The 21,664-nt window shown below is 40.2% G+C and overlaps 1 protein-coding gene across 1 annotated transcript in view; it reads right to left on the reverse strand.

Annotated features, from left to right (window-relative positions):
* Positions 1–19,376, reverse strand: part of ERMAP (erythroblast membrane associated protein (Scianna blood group)) — a 32,908-nt gene extending 13,532 nt beyond the window's left edge. The window contains exons 1-5 of the mRNA XM_060206078.1: positions 19,241–19,376; positions 11,160–11,304; positions 10,983–11,063; positions 10,421–10,756; positions 9,557–9,838 (exon numbers count right to left, since the gene is read on the reverse strand). Of these exons, the coding sequence (XP_060062061.1) occupies positions 9,557–9,838; positions 10,421–10,756; positions 10,983–11,063; positions 11,160–11,205 (745 nt within the window). The 5' untranslated portion in view covers positions 11,206–11,304; positions 19,241–19,376. The remainder of the gene's footprint in view (positions 1–9,556; positions 9,839–10,420; positions 10,757–10,982; positions 11,064–11,159; positions 11,305–19,240) is intronic.
* Between the last annotated feature and the right edge of the window lie 2,288 nt (positions 19,377–21,664).

Below are 21,664 nucleotides of genomic sequence, written 5' to 3' on the forward strand. Positions count from 1 at the left end.
TCTCAAACATGAGGTCCTAAGTTTGATCCCTAGTGTCAAATGTGCCAGAGCGATGCTCTGCTTCTTCCTTCCCCTCATTCTCTCATTAGTAAATAACAATATGTTTTTTAAAAATCTTGAACATGGTAACTGAGTAGTGGCTCACCTAGTTGAGCACACGTTACAATGCACAAGGACCCCAGATTAACCCAGGTTTAAGCAGTGTTGAAGGTGTCTCTCTGTCTCCCTCTATATCACCTCCTTCCCTCTCAGTTTCTGACTGTCTTTATCTAATAAATGAAGATAATTTTTTAAATAAATTTTAATTATAATTATTTATTGGATAGAGACAGTCAGAAATTGAGAGGGTAGAGGAGATAGAAATGGAGAGAGACTGAGAGACAGATACCTGCAACACTGCTTCACCACTCACAAAGCTTTCCCCCTGCAGGTGGGGAGTGGGGGCTCAAACCCAGGTCCTTGCAAATTGTTAACATGTGTACTCAACCAGGTGTGCCACCACCCAAAGATATTAATTTAAAAAATTATTTTAAAATCTTGAACATGTTACCAACTACTATATTACTGTCAACTGTAAACCGCCAATCTCCCCAATTTAAAAAAAAAATGAGGCGGGGCTATGAGCAGTAGTAGATCTGTATCTCTCCTCTCCTCTCCTCTCCTGGATCAACTAGGAATACCAAAAGAGACCACCTGGGACCACAACAAGACAGGACTAGAACGACTCCAGAAACCCACCAAATCACCAGTGAGTGCAAACACATGTGGCTGGTCGTCAGAGAGGAGCCTAGGGAGAGATTAAGTGGCTGGTAACAAGATTGAGGATGAATTAGAGACAACTACAAAAGAAGTAAGAGATCTCAAAAAGAGATTAAGAGATGCTGAAAACAACAACAGAGTCCTATGGGATGACTTCAAAAGAAACAATATACGCATTATTGGCTTACCAGAGGAAGAAAGAGAAGGAGAGGAAGAAAGCATTCTCCAGGCCATAATCGCTGAAAATTTCTCTAGTCTAGACAACACCAAAGACATAAAGATTCAAGAAGCCCAGAGGGTCCCAAACAGAATTAACCCAGACCTAAAGACACCAAGACACGTCATACTTAGAATGGAAAGGAATAAGGATAAAGAAAGGATCCTCAAGGCTGCAAGAGAAAAACAGAGTCACCTACAAAGGAAAACCCATAAGATTAGCAGCAGACTTATCCATACAAACACTACAGGCCAGAAGAGAATGGCAAGATATCTATCGAGTGCTCAATGAGAAAGGCTTTCAGCCAAGAATACTATATCCTGCTAGATTGTCATTCAGACTAGATGGAAGCATCAAAACCTTCTCAGACAAGCAACAGTTGAAGGAAGCAACCATCACCAAGCCTGCCCTGAAAGAAGTTCTGAAAGGTCTCCTATAAACAACCAGACCACCACAAATAGGACATATATCAAAACACTCTAAAACTCTACAAGAATGGCGTTAAAATATCTTCAATCTTTGATATCAATAAATGTCAATGGCCTGAATTCACCTATTAAAAGACACAGAGTAGGAAGATGGATCAGAAAACACAACCCAACAATATGTTGTCTACAGGAAACTCACCTAACTCAACAAGACAAACACAGACTTAAAGTGAAAGGATGGAAAACTATCATTCAAGCCAATGGCCCACAAAAAAGGGCAGGAACAGCTATTCTCATATCTGACATGATAGACTTTAAAATAGATAAGATTAAAAAAGATAGGAATGGACACTACTTAATGCTCAGAGGATCAGTCAATCAAGAGGACTTAACAATTATTAACATCTATGCACCCAATGAGAAGCCATCTAAATACATCAAACTTCTACTGAAAGAGCTACAGCAATATATTAACAGTAACACAATCATAGTAGGGGACTTCAACACCCCACTCTCTCAACTTGACAGATCACCCAGGAAGAAAATCAGTAAAGACATAAGGGAGCTAAATGAAGAGATAGATAAACTAGAACTATTGGACATTTTCAGAGTCATTCATCCCAAGAAACTAGAATACACATTTTACTCAAATCCACATGGATCATTCTCAAGGATAGACCATATGTTAGGCCACAAAGACAGCATCAGCCTATTCAAGAGCACTGATATCATCCCAAGCATCTTCTCAGACCACAGTGGAATTAAACTAACACTTAACAATCAACAAAAGATTAGTAACAGTGCCAAAATGTGGAAGCTCAACAGTACACTTCTTAACAACTTCTGGGTCAAAGAGGAAATCAAGGAAGAAATCAAAATGTTTTGAGAGTTCAATGAAAATGAAGACACAAGCTATCAAAATATTTGGGACACAGCTAAAGCAGTCCTAAGAGGGAAGTTCATAGCTATACAAGCACACATTAGGAAACAAGAAAAGGCACAAATAAACAGCCTGATTGCACATCTCAAAGACCTAGAAGAAGAACAACAAAGGAATCCTAAAGCAACCAGAAGGACAGAAATCACTAAAGTTAGGGCAGAAATAAATAACATTGAGAATAGGAAAACCATACAAAAGATCAATGAAAGTAAATGTTGGTTCTTCGAAAGAGGAAACAAAATCGACAAACCTTTAGCCAGACTCACAAAACAAAAAAGGGAGAAGACCCAAATAAATCGGATAGTAAATGAAAGAGGAGAAATCACAACAGACACTGCAGAAATTCCACATATCATGTGAGGCTTCTATGAACAACTAACTATATGCCACCAAGCTAGAGAACCTGGAAGAAATGAATGATTTCCTAGATACCTACCAACTTCCAAAACTAAGTAAAGAGGAAGTGGATAACATGAATAGGCCCATCACAGCTAATGAAATTGAAACAGTTATCAAAAATCTTCCCAAAAATAAAAGTCCTGGACCAGATGGTTTTACAAATGAATTCTACAAAACTTTCAAAGAAGAACTAATACCTCTACTTTTAAAAGTCTTCCAGAAGATTAAGACACTGGAATACTCCCTGCCAGCTTCTATGAAGCCAACATCACCCTGATACCAGAAGCAGACAGGGACACAACCAAAAAAGAAAACTACAGACCAATATCTCTGATGAACATAGATGCTAAAATATTGAACAAAATTCTAGCCAACCGGATACAGCAGTATATCAAAAAGATTGTTCATCATGACCAAGTGGGGTTTATCCCAGGCATGCAAGGTTGATTTAATATACGTAAATCAATCAATGTGATCCACCACATCAACAAAAGCAAGACCAAAAACCACATGGTCATATCAATAGATGCAGAGAAAGCCTTTGACAAAATACAACATCCCTTTATAATCAAAACACTACAAAAAATGGGAATAGATGGAAAATTCCTGAAGATAGTGGAGTCTATATATAGCAAACCTACAGCCAACATCATACTCAATGGTGAAAAACTGGAAGCATTTCCCCTCAGATCAGGTACTAGACAGGGCTGCCCACTATCACCATTACTATTCAACATAGTGTTGGAAGTTCTTGCCATAGCAATCAGGCAGGAGCAAGGAATTAAAGGCATACAGATTGGAAGAGAAGAAGTCAAACTCTCCTTATTTGCAGATGACATGATAGTATACATGGAAAAACCTAAGGAATCCAGCAAGAAGCTTTTGGAAATCATCAGGCAATACGGTAATGTGTCAGGCTATAAAATTAACATTCAAAAGTCAGTGGCATTCCTCTATTCAAACACTAAGTTAGAAGAAATTGAAATTCAGAAATCAGTTCCTTTTTCTATAGCAACAAAAACAATAAAATATCTAGGAGTAAACCTAACCAAAGAAGTGAAAGACTTGTATACTGAAAATTATGAGTCACTACTCAAAGAAATTGAAAAAGACACAAAGAAGTGGAAAGATATTCCATGTTCATGGGTTGGAAGAATTAACATCATCAAAATTAATATACTACCCAGAGCCATCTACAAATTTAATGCTATCCCCATCAAGATCCCAAGCACATTTTTTAGGAGAATAGAACAAATGCTACAAATGTTTATCTGGAACCAGAAAAGACCCAGAATTGACAAAACAATCTTGAGAAAAAAGAACAGAACCGGAGGCATCACACTCCCAGATCTCAAACTGTATTATAGGGCCATTGTCATCAAAACTGCTTGGTACTGGAACATGAACAGACACACTGACCAGTGGAATAGAATTGAGAGCCCAGAAATGAGGCCCCACACATATGGACATCTAATCTTAGACAAAGGGGCCCAGACTATTACATGAGGAAAGCAGAGTCTCTTCAACAAATGGTGTTGGAAACAATGGGTTGAAACATGCAGAAGAATGAAACTGAATCACTGTATTTCACCAAATACAAAAGTAAATTCCAAGTGGATCAAGGACTTGGATGTTAGACCAGAAACTATCAGATACTTAGAGGAAAATATTGGCAGAACTTTTTTCCGCATAAATTTTAAAGACATTTTCAATGAAACGAATCCAATTACAAGGAAGACTAAGGCAAGTATAAACCTATGGGACTATATCAAATTAAAAAGCTTCTTCACAGAAAAAGAAACCACTACCCAAACCAAGAGACCCCTCACAGAATGGGAGAAGATCTTTACATGCCATACATCAGATAAGAGTTTAATAACCAACATATATAAAGAACTTGCCAAACTCAACAACAAGACAACAAATAACCCCATCCAAAAATGGGGGGAGGACGTGGACAGAATATTCACCACAGAAGAGATCCAAAAGGCCGAGAAACACATGAAAAAATGTTCCAAGTATCTGATTGTCAGAGAAATGCAAATAAAGACAACAGTGAGATATCACTTCACTCCTGTGAGAATGTCATACATCAGAAAAGGTAACAGCAGCAAATGCTGGAGAGGGTGTGGGGTCAAAGGAACCCTCCTGCACTGCTGGTGGGAATGTCAATTGGTCCAACCTCTGTGGAGAACAGTCTGGAGAACTCTCAGAAGGCTAGAAATGGACCTACCCTATGACCCTGCAATTCCCCTCCTGGGGATATATCCTAAGGAACCCAACACATCCATCCAAAAAGATCTGTGTACACATATGTTCTTGGCACCACAATTTGTAATAGCCAAAACCTGGAAGCAACCCAGGTGTCCAACAACAGATGAGTGGCTGAGCAAGTTGTGGTATATATACACAATGGAATACTACTCAGCTGTAAAAAATGGTGACTTCACTGTTTTCAGCCGATCTTGGATGGACCTTGAAAAAATCATGTTGCGTGAAATAAGTCAGAAACAGAAGGATGAATACGGGATGATCTCACTCTCAGGCCGAAGTTGAAAAACAAGATTAGAAAAGAAAACACAAGTCGAACCTGAAATGGAATTGGAGTATTACACCAAAGTAAAAGACTCTGGGGTGGGTGGTTGGGTGGGGAGAATACAGGTCCATGAAAGATGATGAATGACATAGTGGGGGTTGTATTGTTAAATGGGAATCTGGGGAATGTTATGCATGTACAAACTATTGTATTTACTGTTGAATGTAAAACATTAATTCCCCAATAAAGAAATAAATTATAAAAAAAAAAAAGTCTTCCAGAAGATTGAAGACACTGGAATACTCCCTGCCAGCTTCTATGAAGCCAACATCACTCTGATACCAAAAGCAGACAGGGACACAACCAAAAAAGAAAACTACAGACCAATATCTCTGATGAACATAGATGCTAAAATATTGAACAAAATCCTAACCAACCAGATACAGCAGTATACTAAAAATATTGTTCATCACGACCAAGTGGGGTTTATCCCAGGCATGCAAGGTTGGTTTAATATACGTAAATCAATCAACGTGATCCACCACATCCACAAAAGCAAGACCAAAAACCACATGGTCATATCAATAGATGCAGAGAAAGCCTTTGACAAAATACAACATCCCTTTATGATCAAAACACTACAAAAAATGGAAATAGATGGAAAATTCCCGAAGATAGTGGAGTTTATACATAGAAAACCTACAGCCAACATCATACTCAATGGTGAAAAACTGGAAGCATTTCCACTCAGATCAGGTACTAGACAAGGCTGCCCACTATCACCATTACTATTCAACATAGTGTTGGAAGTTCTTACCATAGCAATCAGGCAGGAGCAAGGAATTAAAGGCATACAGATTGGAAGAGAAGAAGTCAAACTCTCCCTATTTACAGATGATATGGTAGTATACACAGAAAAACCTAAGAAATCCAGCAAGAAGCTTTTGGAAATCATCAGGCAATATAGTAAGGTGTTAGGCTAAAAAATTAACATTCAAAAGTCAGTGGCATTCCTCTATGCAAACACTAAGCTAGAAGAAATTGAAATACAGAAATCAATTCCTTTTACTATAGCAACTAAAACAATAAAATATCTAGGAGTAAACCTAACCAAAGAAGTGAAAGACTTGTATACTGAAAATTATGAGTCACTACTCAAAGAAATTGAAAAAGACACAAAGAAGTGGAAAGATATTCCATGTTCATGGGTTGGAAGAATTAACATCATCAAAATTAATATACTACCCAGAGTCATCTACAAATTTAATGCTATCCCCATCAAGATCCCAAGCACATTTTTTAGGAGAATAGAACAAATGCTACAAATGTTTATCTGGAACCAGAAAAGACCCAGAATTGACAAAACAATCTTGAGAAAAAAGAACAGAACCGGAGGTATCACACTCCCAGATCTCAAATTGTATTATAGGGCCACTGTCATCAAAACTGCCTAGTACTGGAACATGAATAGACACACTGACCAGTAGAATAGAATTGAGAGCCCAGAAGTGAGCCCCCACTCCTATGGACATCTAATCTTTGACAAAGATGTCCGGACTATTAAATGGGGAAAGCAGAGTCTCTTCAACAAATGGTGTTGGAAACAATGGGTTGAAACATGCAGAAGAATGAAACTGAATCACTGTATTTCACCAAATACAAAAGTAAATTCCAAGTGGATCAAGGACTTGAATGTTAGACCACAAACTATCAGATACTTAGAGGAAAATATTGGCAGAATTCTTTTCCACATAAATTTTAAAGACATCTTCAATGAAACGAATCCAATTACAAGGAAGACTAAGGCAAGTATAAACCTATGGGACTACATCAAATTAAAAAGCTTCTTCACAGAAAAAGAAACCACTACCTAAACCAAGAGACCCCTCACAGAATGGGAGAAGATCTTTACATGCCATATATCAGATAAGAGTTTAATAACCACAATATATAAAGAGCTTGCCAAACTCAACAACAAGACAACAAATAACCCCATCCAAAAATGGAGGGAGGACATGGACAGAATACTCACTACAGAAGAGATCCAAATGGCCGAGAAACACATGAAAAAATGCTCCAAGTATATGATCGTCAGAGAAATGCAAATAAAGACAACAGTGATATACCACTTCACTCCTGTGAGAATGTCACACATCAGAAAAGGTAACAGCAGCAAATGCTGGAGAGGGTGTGGGGTCAAAGGAACCCCCCTACACTGCTGGTGGGAATGTCAATTGGTCCAACCTCTGTAGAGAACAATCTGGAGAACTCTTGGAAGGCTAGCAATGGACCTACCCTATGACCCTGCAATTCCTCTCCTGGGGATATATCCTAAGGAACACAACACACCCATCCAAAAAGATCTGTGTACACATATGTTCTTGGCACCACAATTTGTAATAGCCAAAACCTGGAAGCAACCCAGGTGTCCAACAACAGATGAGTGGCTGAGCAATTTGTGGTATATATACACAATGGAATACTACTTAGCTCTAAAAAATGGTGAATTCACCATTTTCAGCCGATCTTGGATGGACCTTGAAAAAATCATGTTAAGTGAAATAAGTCAGAAACAGAAGGATGATTATGGGTTGATCTCACTCTCAGGCAGAAGGTGAAAAACAAGATCAGAAAAGAAAACAGAAGTAGAACCTGAAATGGAATTGGAGTATTACACCAAAGTAAAAGACTCTGGGGTGGGTGGTTGGGTGGGGAGAATACAGGTCCAAGAAGGATTCAGAGGACCTAGTGGGGGTTGTATTGTTATATGGGAAACTGGGGAATTTTATCCATGTACAAACTATTGTATTTACTGTTGAATGTAAAACATTAATTCAATAAAAAATATTGTAAAAAATTTTTTCTTATACTAAACAGTTAATAATTTATAAAATATCTGTCCAAACTAGAAAAATATAAAGAATAAAATAAATTATACAAGGTTCTACCCCAACAACAAAAAAAAAGAAAACACAAGTAGAACCTGAACTGGAATTGGCGTATTGCACCAAAGTAAAAGACTCTGTGGTGGGTGGGTGGGGAGAACACAGATCCAAGAAGGATAATAGAGGACCTAGTGGGGGTCGTATTGTTATATGGAAAACTGGGAAATGTTATGCATGTACAAAATATTGTATTTACTGTTGAATGTAAAACATTAATTCCCCAATAAAGAAATTTAAAAATATGAGAAAGACAAGAATAATTATAGCTGTCTCTGTAGGTAAAAAAAAAAAAAGCAGTGATTACTATAACCTATTGCAATAGTAATGTCTATTCAAGACCTGAAAATTAAAAATTTAAATGTATTTTTCCATCAAAAAAAGAGAAACTTCTAGCATATTAACACCAACAACAACCTAAGCATGAGAAAACAACTGGCTTAGCAGTGTTTCAAAAATATATACACCAGTGAGCAGGCTGTGATGGACCTAGGTGAGTGCACACATTACCATAAGCCTGCGGGGGTGCAGGGGACACTTCAGGAGCAGTGAAGCAGGGCTGCAGATGTTTCTCTTTTTCTCTCCTGCTCTCTCTTTTTTAAAAAAAAATTTTTAACTGTATTTTCATTTATTTATTATTGGGTAGAAACACAAAGAAATTGATAGGGGGAAGAGATAGAGAGGGTAAGAAACAGAGAGACACCTGCAGCTTTTCTTCACCACTTATGAAGCTTTTCCTCTGCAGGTGGGGACCAGAGGCTTGAACTTGTGTCCTTGTCCACGGTGATGTGTGCACTTAATGAGGTGCACCACTGCCTGGCCTCTTCTCTCTCCCTCTCTATCTCCCCCTCCTCTCTCAAGTTCTCAATGTCCTCTCAAATAAAATAAAGAAAAAAAATCTTGAAATGCCCCCAAGTGTTAGCAATAGTATTCTCCAACTGGTGAGATCATAGGCCTTTAAAAAAATCTTTAAACTTTCTGTATTTTTCAAGATATTACAACAAAAAGATGTTATTATAAAAAGGGGGGAGTCAAGCAGTGGCGCATCTGGTTAAGTGCACACATTACAATGCTCAAGCACCCAGGTTCAGTCCCCTGCTCCCCACCTGCAGGGGGAAAGCTTCACAAGTGGTGAAGCGGGGCTGCAGGTATCTCTCTCTCTCTCTCTCCCTCTCTCTCTCCCCCACGCTTTCTTAAGTTCTTTCTGTCTCTACCTAATAATAAATAATTTAAAATATTTTCTTTAAAAAAAACTCTATAGTCCTTCCACAAGGGTTAGCATTTTCTCTTGGCAGCATTAGGTGCCTTGGGCCTGTTTTCTGCTCCAGAGCTTACCTGCTATGAGCATGGCTGTGGTCTTCTCTTGGCCAAGCTCCCTGTTGCGGAGGATGCAGGTCACATTCCCCAGGGTGCTATCCCTGACTTCGTTGGAGACTGTTGTTTCGAAGAGTCCAGCTTCATTCAGGGAATGGTCTTCCGACAAGGATGGAAGTACCCTGCCTTGAGGGTCTCTCCATTCTGCCCAAGGCTTTGGGAACCATCCCACAGACCTGCACACTAGCTGGATCCACCCTGCATCGAAGCCCCTCACCTGTATGTAAGGGTCAGAGCCTAGAACTGGAGGGAAAATGGAGAGTAAAGAAGTCCTATATGTCCTTACAAAGTGACTGCTAGCAGACACTTCCCTTTCCCACAACCTCCTCCGCTTTCAGTGGTACTTTGGATGCCTGCCATCTCGCCAATCCCATGAGCCTCTCTCTCTCTCTTTTATTATCTTTATTTATTTAATGGATAAAGTCAGAAATTGAGAGGGAAGGGGAAGATAGAGAGGAAGAGAGGCAAAGAGACTTGTGAAGCTTTTCCCCTGCAGGTGGGGACCTGGGACTCTGAACCTGGGTCCTTGTGCATTGTAAAATGTGCACCCAGGCAAGTGTTCCTCCCTTCCCCCTGCCTTCCCCCAAGAGCCTCTCTAGATTCAGGCTAACACCTTTGTAAATCCTTCCCTAATGTCACTGCCTCAGGTGATATAGGTCTTATGGGTACCTGTGTCTCCCTTTAAAAAAAAAAATGGAGCTGAGAAAATGGCACAGTGGTTATGCAAAGAAGACTTTCATGCCTGAGACACCAATTCCCAGCACCTCGGTAAATCAGAGCTAAGGTCTGAAGGGGAAATATTGGGCTGGGGATGGAGTGACTAACCTGCAACCTGCAAAGTAACGGAGCCTTCTCGACTCAGGTTTCCAATGTGAACCTGACACAGGTACAACCCTCGGTCCTCCAGTCTAACATCATGGATATTCAGAGTGACACTTCCCTCTTGGGAGTCTCTCACCAGTGCAGTCCTCCCCTTATACTCAGGCATTTGTTCGTCATCCTGGTCTTGTCCATTCAGGAACACGTGAACAGCCTGAGAGTGCCCCAAATGTGGGGACCGCAGCCACCTCACCTGGTTGGGCACAGTGACCGGCCAGAGGGAGAGAGGGCAGAGCAGCTCGGCTGTGCCCCCTAGTGGGGCCATGTGGGACTTGCTGTCCCCTGTGTGGAGGGGGCAAAAATGGGAAGACAAGAGAACAAGAATTCAATAAGTCAAAAAGAAAAGGTATAGATCATGGGGGTTGGGGTAGGGTGAGGTGGGGAGGCACCAGAAAGGACTAAGAGAAGAACTGAAACCAAGAAGAAATAAGGCCTCTGGCTAGGCCTCTTAATTCTTGGGATCCACCTTTAGATGGAGTAGGCAGCAAAGAGGTTCAGAATCTCCTACCTGACATGGGGACCATTAGTTGGAGAAAGACCAACATGATGAGGCAACTAAGGAGCCAGGAACTTGCCATCTCCATCCAAACTAGAGGTGAGACAGAGGGAGACACCAGGGAGTATCGGTGAGCTGTACAAACCAGGGGGGAGGGGTTTGGGCAGAAGAACCAGTTCTGCTGCTTACCTCTAGGTAACATTGTGACAGATTTTCGGAGATTCTGTTTCTTCATTTTCTTTTAATTGGTATAAAAATTGTGTCCTCTTGTAAGATTATTGTGAGAAGTGATGGAGGCAAGTGTCTATTGTGGAAGTTGGCATCATGATTAAGCCTATAAATGATGTAGATGGGGAGAAGGATGGACATGAGATAGGTGTGATGAGACTGTGTGTGGATGAGAAGGTACAGGGAGGGGCCAGGAGGTGGGGCACCTGGTTAAGTGCACAAGGTCCCAGTTCAAGCCCCTGGTCCTCACTTGCAGGTGGGAAGCTTCACAAGTGGTGGAGTAGGGCTGCAGGTGTCTTTCTGTCTCTCTGGATCTCTATCTGCCCTCCCCTCTCAATTTCTGGCTGTCTCTATCCAATAAATAAATAAATAAATAAAAATTTAAAAATAAAAAAGAGAGAAGGTATAGGGAGAAGTCTGGAAGATAGGATGTTTCCACCCCAAACTAATCAAGTAAACACCAGAGTAACAGTGTCTGGTCACATTCAACGTCCCAGGCCAGCCTTAGGAAATGCCTGTTTCAAGTACTGCCTCACCACTTGTGAAGCTTTCCCCCTGCAGGTGGGGAGCAGGGGCTTGAACCTGGGTCCTTGCATACTGTGATGTGTGCTCTTAATCAGATATGCCACTGCCTGCCCCTCTTTTTTTATTTTTTAATTTCTTTATTGGGGAATTAGTGTTTTACATTCAACAGTACCCCTCATTTTTATAATAACATTTTTTGTTGTAAAATCTTAAGTACACTGTTAGTCATGTTTGTCAAGTCAAGAAAATTCCCTTCAATTCCTTGTTTTCTGATAATTTAGTCAGGAATGCATAATATATTTCATCAAATGAAGTTTCTGAGGTGGGGGAAGATAACATAATTGCAAAGAGACTCATGCCTGAGGCTCTGAAGTCCCAGGTTCAATCCCCTGCACCACCATAAGCCAGAGTTGACCAGTGCTCTGGTTAAAAAAAATAATAAAATGTGGTTCTGGAGGTGACACATTTAAAAAATCCCAATCAATCACTGTATAGCATCCTTTTATGTATCTATTTTAGTAAAATTTTAGAAAGTTTTCTTTTACATCTGTGAGGAATGGCGACCAATACTTTTCTTGTAACATTGTTTTCTGATCTTGGTAATTAGAGTAATGTTGACCACATCCATTGAAATGAAAGATATTTGCTTCTTTTCAGTTTTCTGAAAAAGTATGTGCAACAATGATATTTCTTTCTTTGATATCTGATGGGACTCACCAGTAAAGCCATCTGGACCTGGAATTTTCTTTACACAAAGGCTTATAACTATGAATCGTGTGTGTGTGTGTGTGTGTGTGTGTGTGTGTGTGTGTGTGTGTGTGTGTAGTTGTTAATAGGACAAAGAGAAACTGAGAGGGGAAGAAGAGACAGGGAGAAAGAGATACCTATAACACTACTTCACTGCGCATGAAGCTTCCTCCCTGCAGGGGGGGACTGGGGACTTAAACCCTGGTCCTTGCATATAATATGTATGCTCAACTAGGTGTGCCACCACCTGGTACCACATTCAATTTATTTATAGGATAATTTGAGCTATTTATGTTTTTCTTGAGTGAGTTTTTAGCAGATCAGTTCTTTCAAGTGTTGTTAAAATTTCGGAAGGCTCTTGCCGTGCTGGCTTGCTTCACGGTGGTGAACAGAGACGCGGAGAAAACGGCTGGGCAGGGAAGCTGTATTTCTTTATTCAGGAACAATGATTCATAAACTAAGACAAACTAATCACCAAACAGAACTCTGCTGTCTCTTTGCGGCGGCGCAAGCACTCTTTCTCTTACTCTGTAACTCGGGAACTCTCCAACTCTGGAACTCTGTAACTCTGGCACTGGGGAACCCCCTGAAACTCATCCACTGTGGAACTCTCTCTTACTCTGTAACCCTGAAACTCTCGAACTCAGGAACTCAGGAACCCTCCAACTCTGGCACTCTCGAACTCAGGAACCCTCTCTCGGGCTTCCTTGGGGCGGGGCCAAGCAGGCCCGCAAAATTAACAGGACTGATCCAATTCTCTTGGCGGGGGAGGGCTAGAACAAACCAATGTAAAGCATACGACATTCAAGCAATTTGCTTAATTAGTATAGATATGTGGTGGTGCATTTGATTGAGCACACATGTTACAATGTGCAAGGACCTGGGTTCAAGCCCCCAGCCCCCACCTGCAGGGGGAAAGCTGTGCAAGTGGTGAAGCAGTGCTGCAGGTGTCTCTCTGTCTCTCTCCCTATCATCCCTTTCCCTCTCAATTTCTGGCTGTCTCTATCCATTAAATAAAATAAAGATAATTTTTAAAAAATTAAAAAAGAAAAAAATAGTAAACATTTTCTGTAAGTCTACTTTTGAATCTTTATTTTATTTATTTATTAGTGGATAGAGACAGAGAAAAATTGAGAGGGGGAGGGGGAGATAGAGAGGAAGAGAAACAGAGAGACACCTATAGCCCTGCTCCACCACTTGTGAAACCTTCCCCCTGCAGGTGGGGACCAGGGGCTTGAACCTGGGTCCTTGTGCACTGTAATGTATGTGCTTAACCAGGTGCACCACCACCTGGCCCCATTCTGTAAGTCTACTTTAAGGGAAAATATATAAAATACAAATAATCAGGGCAAAAGGCAGACAGCATAATGGTTATGCAAACAGACTCTCACACCTGAGGCTCCAAAGTCCTAGGTTCAAGGCCCCATACCACCATAAGCCAGAGCTGAACAGTGCTCTGGTAAAAAATAAATAAATAAATAAATAAATAAATAAATAAAATACAAATAATCATATAACTCAGTAGCATTTTTGTGATTGTGAAAAACTGGACTATCTGCCAGTATATAAAAAGGAGGTGGCTTAATAAAATATGGCTTACCAAGTCAATGTTTCCTTCTCTCTTTCTCTCTTTCCTTTAACCACTGCACTGCTTGACTCTAGATTATGATGGGGGGATAGGGGAGACTGAACCTGGGACTTTCAGTCCTCAGGCATGAAAGCCTTTTACATAACCATAATGCTATCTCTCCCACTCAAGTCAGTGTTTCAAATGAAAACTATTAATGATGTAGGAGTTGAGCAGTAGCACAGCAGGTTAAGCGCACGTGGCACAAAGCCCAAGGACTGGTAAGGGTTCCGGTTGGAGCCCCTGGCTCCCCACCTGCAGGGGAGTTGTTTCACAAGCATTGAAGTAGGCCTGCAGGTGTCTATCTTCCTCTCCCTCTCTCTGTCTTCCTCTCCTCTCTCCATTTCTCTCTGTCCTATCCAACAATGACAAAATCAATAACAACAACAATAATAACTACAACAATAAAACAACAAGGGTAACAAAAGTGAATAAATAAAAAAACTGTTAATTATGTGTTAAAAGCCAAGTAAAAAAATATTTTACAGTGATTATGACTACATTAAATAGTGCATAAGAAAGGAACCCATAAAATATAAATAGTTGTGGGAGTCGGGCTGTAGCACAGCAGGTTAAGCGCAGGTGGCGCAAAGCACAAGGACCGGCATAAGGATAACGGTTCGAACCCCGGCTCCCCACCTGCAAGGGAGTCGCTTCACAGGCGGTGAAGCAGGTCTGCAGGTGTCTATCTTTCTCTCCTCCTCTCTGTCTTCCCCTCCTTTCTCCATTTCTCTCTGTCCTATCCAACAACGACAACAACAATAATAACTACAACAATAAAACAACAAGGGCAACAAAAGGGAATAAATAAATAAAATAAAATAAAATAAAGTTAAAAAAAATATATATATATATAGTTGTTAATAATTAAGGTGGCAGAAACACTTTCTTCTTATTTCTATTCCCAAACTTATTAATAAAGTATGGTATTGCCAGTCCCTGTTCAGGCACCAGGTGACGGGTTAGCTTTGCAGGCAGGAGAGAGCCGACCAGGGACTCATGGCTAAGCTGGGAACGCAGTTCAATCTTTATTGATGAGCAGGAATTCAGTGCAATCTATCTAATTTCTCTTCATTAGAAAATCCTGTCCTTTATATCTCCTGAGGCGGAAGTGTCAGGAAGAAGAAGTACGTAGGATAGGGGGTGGAGTGGAAAAAGAACACGAACCAGTGAGGATTAAACAGTGGAAAACAGGATGTGACTAGGAGAGGGGGCAGAGCAAAAAGAGAGTGTGAACCAGTGGGATTAAACCAATGCCCTGTAGGCAGGGTGGGTCTCAGGTAAAGCAATGATTATGTAAATAGACCACAGTGTTAAGCAATGGAAGCTAACCTAATGTGATGACCAAAACAGAAGGGGTCTTTGAAGCAGAATTAGAAGCAGACCAACATGGTATAACAGTAACAAATTGTGTAACACCATTTAAATTGCAAAGGGATTAATTTATTTAATTAAGGAATTTTAACTAGCAAAAAGCTTTGCATTTCTTTCCCATCTCCAGTAGCCTGTTATTCTGCCTTGTAAAAAGGATAAAATTATGGGAGTCAGGTGGTAGCACAGGCATGCAGTGCAAAGCACAAGCACCAGCGTAAGGATTCCAGTTCGAGCCCCCGGTTCAAACCCCCAGCTCCCCACCTGCAGGGGAATTGCTTCACAAGCGGTGAAGCAGGTCTGCAGGTGTCTATCTTTCTCTCCCCCTCTCTGTCTTCCCCTCCTCTCTCCATTTCTCTCTGTCCTATCCAACAACAATGACATCAATCATAAATACAACAATAAAACAAGGGCAACAAAAGGGAATATTTTTTCAAAAAAAGGATAAAATTATATTTCAAGAGCATTTGTCTAACTTTCAATTACCTGCTAGAAATAATTTAATTTAGAAATGTGATGCATAAGAGCACTTGAGTATTCCATATACAGGGGAATTTTTGATATAGCAAATCCTAACAATGGGATTTTCAAAGTTAACCACTTCTTAACAAAACCTCAAAACCTATATATAGACCAGGGCCCATAAGATAGGGCATATGTACATGTACCAATAAGTTAGGAGAAAATATATACCTTAAAGCAAATGTGCACAGTAATTTGTAGTGAGTCAATAAAGTCACATCAAATATACTTGATTTTTCAAAATACATTGCTATGTAAATATATATTTTCATTGCAATATCTCATATTTTAATTTGTTATTCATACCCTGCCAACTTCAGGGAGCCAAGACATCTCTTTCACTCTTTTTCAGAGCCCAGGTCTCACACATGCATGATTTCACCACTCGGGGTTGGGGAGACAGCATAATGATTATGCAAAAGGCTTTCATACCTGAGGTTCTGAGGTCCCAGGTCCAGTCCTTAACACCACCATAAAGCAGAGCTGTGCAGTGCTCTTGTATCTATCTATCTTTCATTGAAAATAATAAATAAATAATTATTTAAAATATAAACAAAGAGACAGAGAAGGACAGACATCACAGTGCTGGAGCTTCCTTCCTTTGCTGTAGCACCTCCCATGTGTGCCATGGCTTGAACCTGAGCCTTGTGCATGGCAAGGCATGTACCCTCCCCCATCAACTATTTCTCCTGCCCATGAGCCCTCTCTTCTTATCTCTGCTAGTTCATGGTCTCAAATTTCCTTAGACTCTGAGTTCCTCACACTGTCACCTGGCATGGGTTCTTCCTGCTCTGACAGGCCTCCATCAGTCAGCCAACTCACCTTACCACCTGTCCAGCCTCATGCCACTTGAACTAATTTTTTTTTTAACCAGAGCACTGCTTAGCTCCAGTTTATGGCCATGAGAGGGATTAAACCTGGGACCTCTAAGTCTCAGATAGAGGAGTGTTTCTGCATAACCATTATGCTATCTCTCCTGCCCTATGCTGACTTTTTTATAGACTGGGTCAGAGAGACCAAGGGAGAGAGGGAAAGAGATTACAGCACCAAGGTTTCCTTCAATGCAATGGATGCTGGGCTCCAAACTGGGTCACATGCATGGCCACCCAGCATACTATCCAAGTGAGCTATTTCGCTAGTCCTGAATTACATTTTTAGATTCTTATTAAGTATAATGTATTACTTTTTCTATCCTATTAATGATGGGAAATCTAGAAATAAATAAAATGGAAGAAAAAAAATTTTTATAGAGCACTGCTCCAGGTCTGGCTTATGGTTGTAATAAAAGTGAAACTGAGACCTTCAGTGCCTCAGGCATGAAAGACTTTCTGTATAACTACTATGCTGTCTCCCCAACTAGGACAAAAGTTTTCAAAAAAACTGTAATTCTAATGTATACATTAGAGTTATAAATTGCTACTATAAACATTGCCATGATTGATAGTGCATTGAGGAGAAATTTAAGTTTATTAGGTTTAGCTTGGTTCTATTTGTAACCTCACCTAAGTCACTTAAACTCTTATGTCTTAAATCTGTATCTTTAAAATGAGGAGGGTTAATTTGCACTCTTAAATTTACCTTCAAAGGGAGTCGGGAGGTAGTGCAGTGGGTTATGCGCACTTGGTGCGAAGCTCAAGGACCAGAGTAAGGATCCTGGTTCGAGCCCCCGGGTCCCCATCTGCAGGGGAGTCACTTCACAAGCGGTGAAGCAAGTCTGCAAGTGTCTATCTTTCTCTCTCCCTCTCTGTCTTCCCCTCCTCTCTCCATTTCTCTCTGTCCTATCTAACAATGATGACAACAGTAATAACTACAGCAACAATAAAAACAAGGGCAACAAAAGGGAAAATAAATAAATAAATAATTTTTTAACTTAAAAATAAATAAATAAATATATAAATTTACCTTCAGAAAGGTAATAGCAAATTTCTAACGTGTATGATATTGCTTGTTTTCTTACTATTTGCCATTATTGGATTTTATCCTTTTTAAAAAATTGCCAATTTAATGAGTAAATATGAGAACTTTTAAAAAGGAATTAATGATTTTCCATTTGTATTTCTTTGATTATTTATTTGCTACCTAGACTTCTTTCATTCTTTGTCTCTCTCTATATTTTTTCTTTTTCTTACTTGGGTATATGTTTCTTTAATGCCTTGCAAAATTTCTTCACATAGTAACTTTTTTTTCTGCTATATATGTTGGAAATATTCTTGATCCAGGCAGTCATTAGCATAAGTTTAAAATTGCTTAATTAGGGAGTCGGGAGGTAGCGCAGCAGGTTAAGCGCATATAGCGCAAAGCGCAGGGACCCGCTCAAGGATCCCAGTTCGAGCCCCCGGCTCCCCACCTGCAGGGGAGTCGCTTCACAAGCGGTAAAGCAGGTCTGCAGGTGTCTGTCTTTCTCTCCCCCCTCTCTGTCTCCCCTCCTCTCTCCATTTCTCTCTGTCCTATCCAACAACGACAACATCAACAACAATAATAGCATCAACAACAATGGAAACAACAAGGGCAACAAAAAGGAAATAAATAAATAAATATTTTAAAATAAATAAATAAAAATTGTTTAATTTCAAATTATTCTAAAGGAGAAAAAAATGCACCAAATTCCCTTAGTAACACCAAGAAGATTAAGAAAACCCTGCAAATCTGCAAATAACCATTCTGAAAGCACAGAGCACAGGATCAACCTAACAGCAAGTACTGGAAAATCTTAGGTTTAATAATTAATAACTATGACGATATTAAGGAAAAGTCTTGGGGGTTCGGGTGGTAGAGCAGTGGGTTAAGCGCAGGTAGCAAAGTGCAAGGACCAGAGTAAGGATCCCAGTTTGAGCCCCCGGCTCCCCAACTGCAGGCTCAGAGTCGCTTCACAGGCTGTGAAGCAGGTCTGCAGGTGTCTTTCTCTCCCCCTCTCTATCTTCCCCTCCTCTCTCCATTTCTCTCTGTCCTATCTAACAATAATGACATCAACAACAACAATAATAACTACAGCAACAATAAAACAACAAGGGCAACAAAAGAGAAAATAAATAATAAATTTTTTTTAAGTCTTTAGACAAAAACCCATCTAGGTAAGGTTGCTAGATGTCACATGTCCCCTTTTTGTTCCTCAAATAGCAATTAATTGTTATCCAATTTCATTCTTTAAACTGTTTGTATAAGGAAAAGGAATCTTTAGTAAGTAAAGAGAAGGAAAACAAGGAGTTCAGCATAAACAAGTGCCGCAAGAGAGGGGAGAGGGAGGACTTACCAACTTTGGAGTCAGAAGCCCTTTGTCCCTCACCACCTCAGCTGGAGTCTCCAAGCCCAAAACTTTCCCTCCCCTGATTCAAGGAGCTTAGGCATCAGGCAGGAGTTTTGGGAAGAGCTGTGGAGGCAGGCCTAGGAAAAGCTCTTCACAGATTCTAATATCTTCAGCTTTCCTTCAGGTTCTACCTCTACCCAACAAACTCATCTAGTTGACCCTACACACCAATAAGCCACTCCCTGCCTGTCACCTCCTGATAAAGAAACAGAACCCAGACATGCCTCCCTAAAAGTGAGAGAACCTCTGTTGCCTGCCCTTCACCTCTCAGCTCCTTCACAGGCTTCTTACTAGGTGATTTCCTTGGATACCTTTAGATCCTGTCGGTCTTATTCTGGAAGACCTGCTCTCCTTAACTTTCCAAATCAGAGTAAATTTGAAGACAGGTCCCCAAGACTCCCTCCAACTAGCTACCTTCCTTAACTCATTACACTTATCTCCAGCAACACCATGACATGTATTTTCTAACCAGTAAGTTCATCTACTGTCTCCCACATGTGATAAACGCATGTTTTGTTTTCAGAATATCCGTAATTACATATTCATAACATTGACTTCTGAAAATGTCCCCATGGAAATGCATTATGTGCTTTGATGTACTTTGAACCTTATAATGATAGAACACACTGCACCTAATTTTCATGATTTTTCTTTTTCAAAGAACTCACCATTAGTGTTTTTTATAATAAATTTTATTAGTTATTTGATACTGGTTAAAAATTAAGATTTTTAGGGTTATAATTTTACACTTCACCCACCACCAAAGTTCTCTGCCCTACCCCAATAACCACCATAGTCTTCATAAAGTCTGATAGTCTTCTTTTTTTTTTGAAAGTTCATATGCTTTGATTATCTATATTTCACATAAGTAAAATGATCCAGTATTTGTCTTTCACCTCTTTGCTTATTTCACTTAGTATAACCTCCTCCAGTTCCAATATGTCCATTTTATCCCAAAGGAAATTATATCATCTTTATTTAATTTCATTGTAGTATTTTGTCCAGTCATCTGTGATGGGCATTTAGGCTGCTTCTACTCTTTGGCCACTGTGAACTCTTGGCCACATGAACATAGGGGAGCATATGTCACTATGAATTCATGTCTTTTGGATATATGCCTAGGAGTGCTATTGCTGGTTCATCAGTTAATTCCATTTTTACCTGTTTAAGGACTCTTTTTTTTCATTTCAATTTTCTACTTTTTAAAATTTCTTTATTAGGGTATTAATGTTTTACCATTAACAGTAAATACAATAGTTTGTACATGCATAATAATTCTCAGTTTTCCACATAACAGTACAATCCCCAGGGGAGTCAGGTGGTAGCGCAGAAGGTTAAGTGCACGTGGCGCAAAGTGCAAGGACCTGCTTAAGGATCTCAGTTCGAGCCCCCGGCTTCCCACCTGCAGGGGACTCACTTCACAAGCTGTGAAGCAGGTCTGCAGGTGTCTATCTTTCTCTCCCCCTCTCTGTCTTCCCCTCCTCTCTCCATTTCTCTCTGTCCTATCCAACAACAATGATATCAATTAAAAAATTTTTTTCAGCCCCCACTAGATCCTCTAAGGACTCTCTGTGGTCTTTTCTTTCTTCTGCTTTTTTTTTTTTTTTGGTTCTAGGGTTATCAATGGGGCTCAGTGCCAGCATTACTGATCTACTGCTCCTGGCATTCATTTTTTCCATTTTATTGGTTAGGACAGAGAGAGAAAATGAAGAATGGGAGGTAGAAAGACAGAAAACTATAGACCTGCTTCGCTGCTTATGATGCTTCCCCCCTGCAGACGGGGAGCCAGGGGCTTGAATCCAGAACCTTGCGCAGGTCCTTGTGGTTAGTACTATATAGTCTTAACTGGGTGTGCTACTGCCCAGCCCCTTCTCTATGGTCTTTTCTATAGGGGCTGCTCTGTCAACATCAGTGTCTTAATTCTAGCAGACAGTAGTGGTGACCCACACAATGTCTTCTCAGCCCATCTGATTTTAGGGTAGCTAAGACTTGAGACAAGCTGCCAGCATGCCACTCAAAAACCACAGCATCTCTTCAAGGATTAGGCTGGAGTTATCTACAAAGCCTAGGGACGTTGTTCTGAGTATGTACACTCAAGGAGCTCAGGAAAGTTCATGCTACAGGTCATCAATTTGCTATGAAAAGAGTAAATGGAAAATGTTCTTTCTGTACACCTTCAGAGGGGCAGTTCTGAGCCATAGTCCACACAATTCCTCAGCAATGACAGCATGACTGATTACAGTGGTCCATGGTTATGAGAAGCTTAAAAATGTATTTTCTAGTGTTTGTTTTTCTCCTTTCTGTTCACTCACAGTTTTTAATTCCTGGGATTGCCTCTTAAATAAACTCTTGGACTGAAGGACTACTTCC

This window comes from Erinaceus europaeus, chromosome 13 (assembly GCF_950295315.1).
Source record: "Erinaceus europaeus chromosome 13, mEriEur2.1, whole genome shotgun sequence".
NCBI classification, from domain to species: domain Eukaryota; kingdom Metazoa; phylum Chordata; class Mammalia; order Eulipotyphla; family Erinaceidae; genus Erinaceus; species Erinaceus europaeus.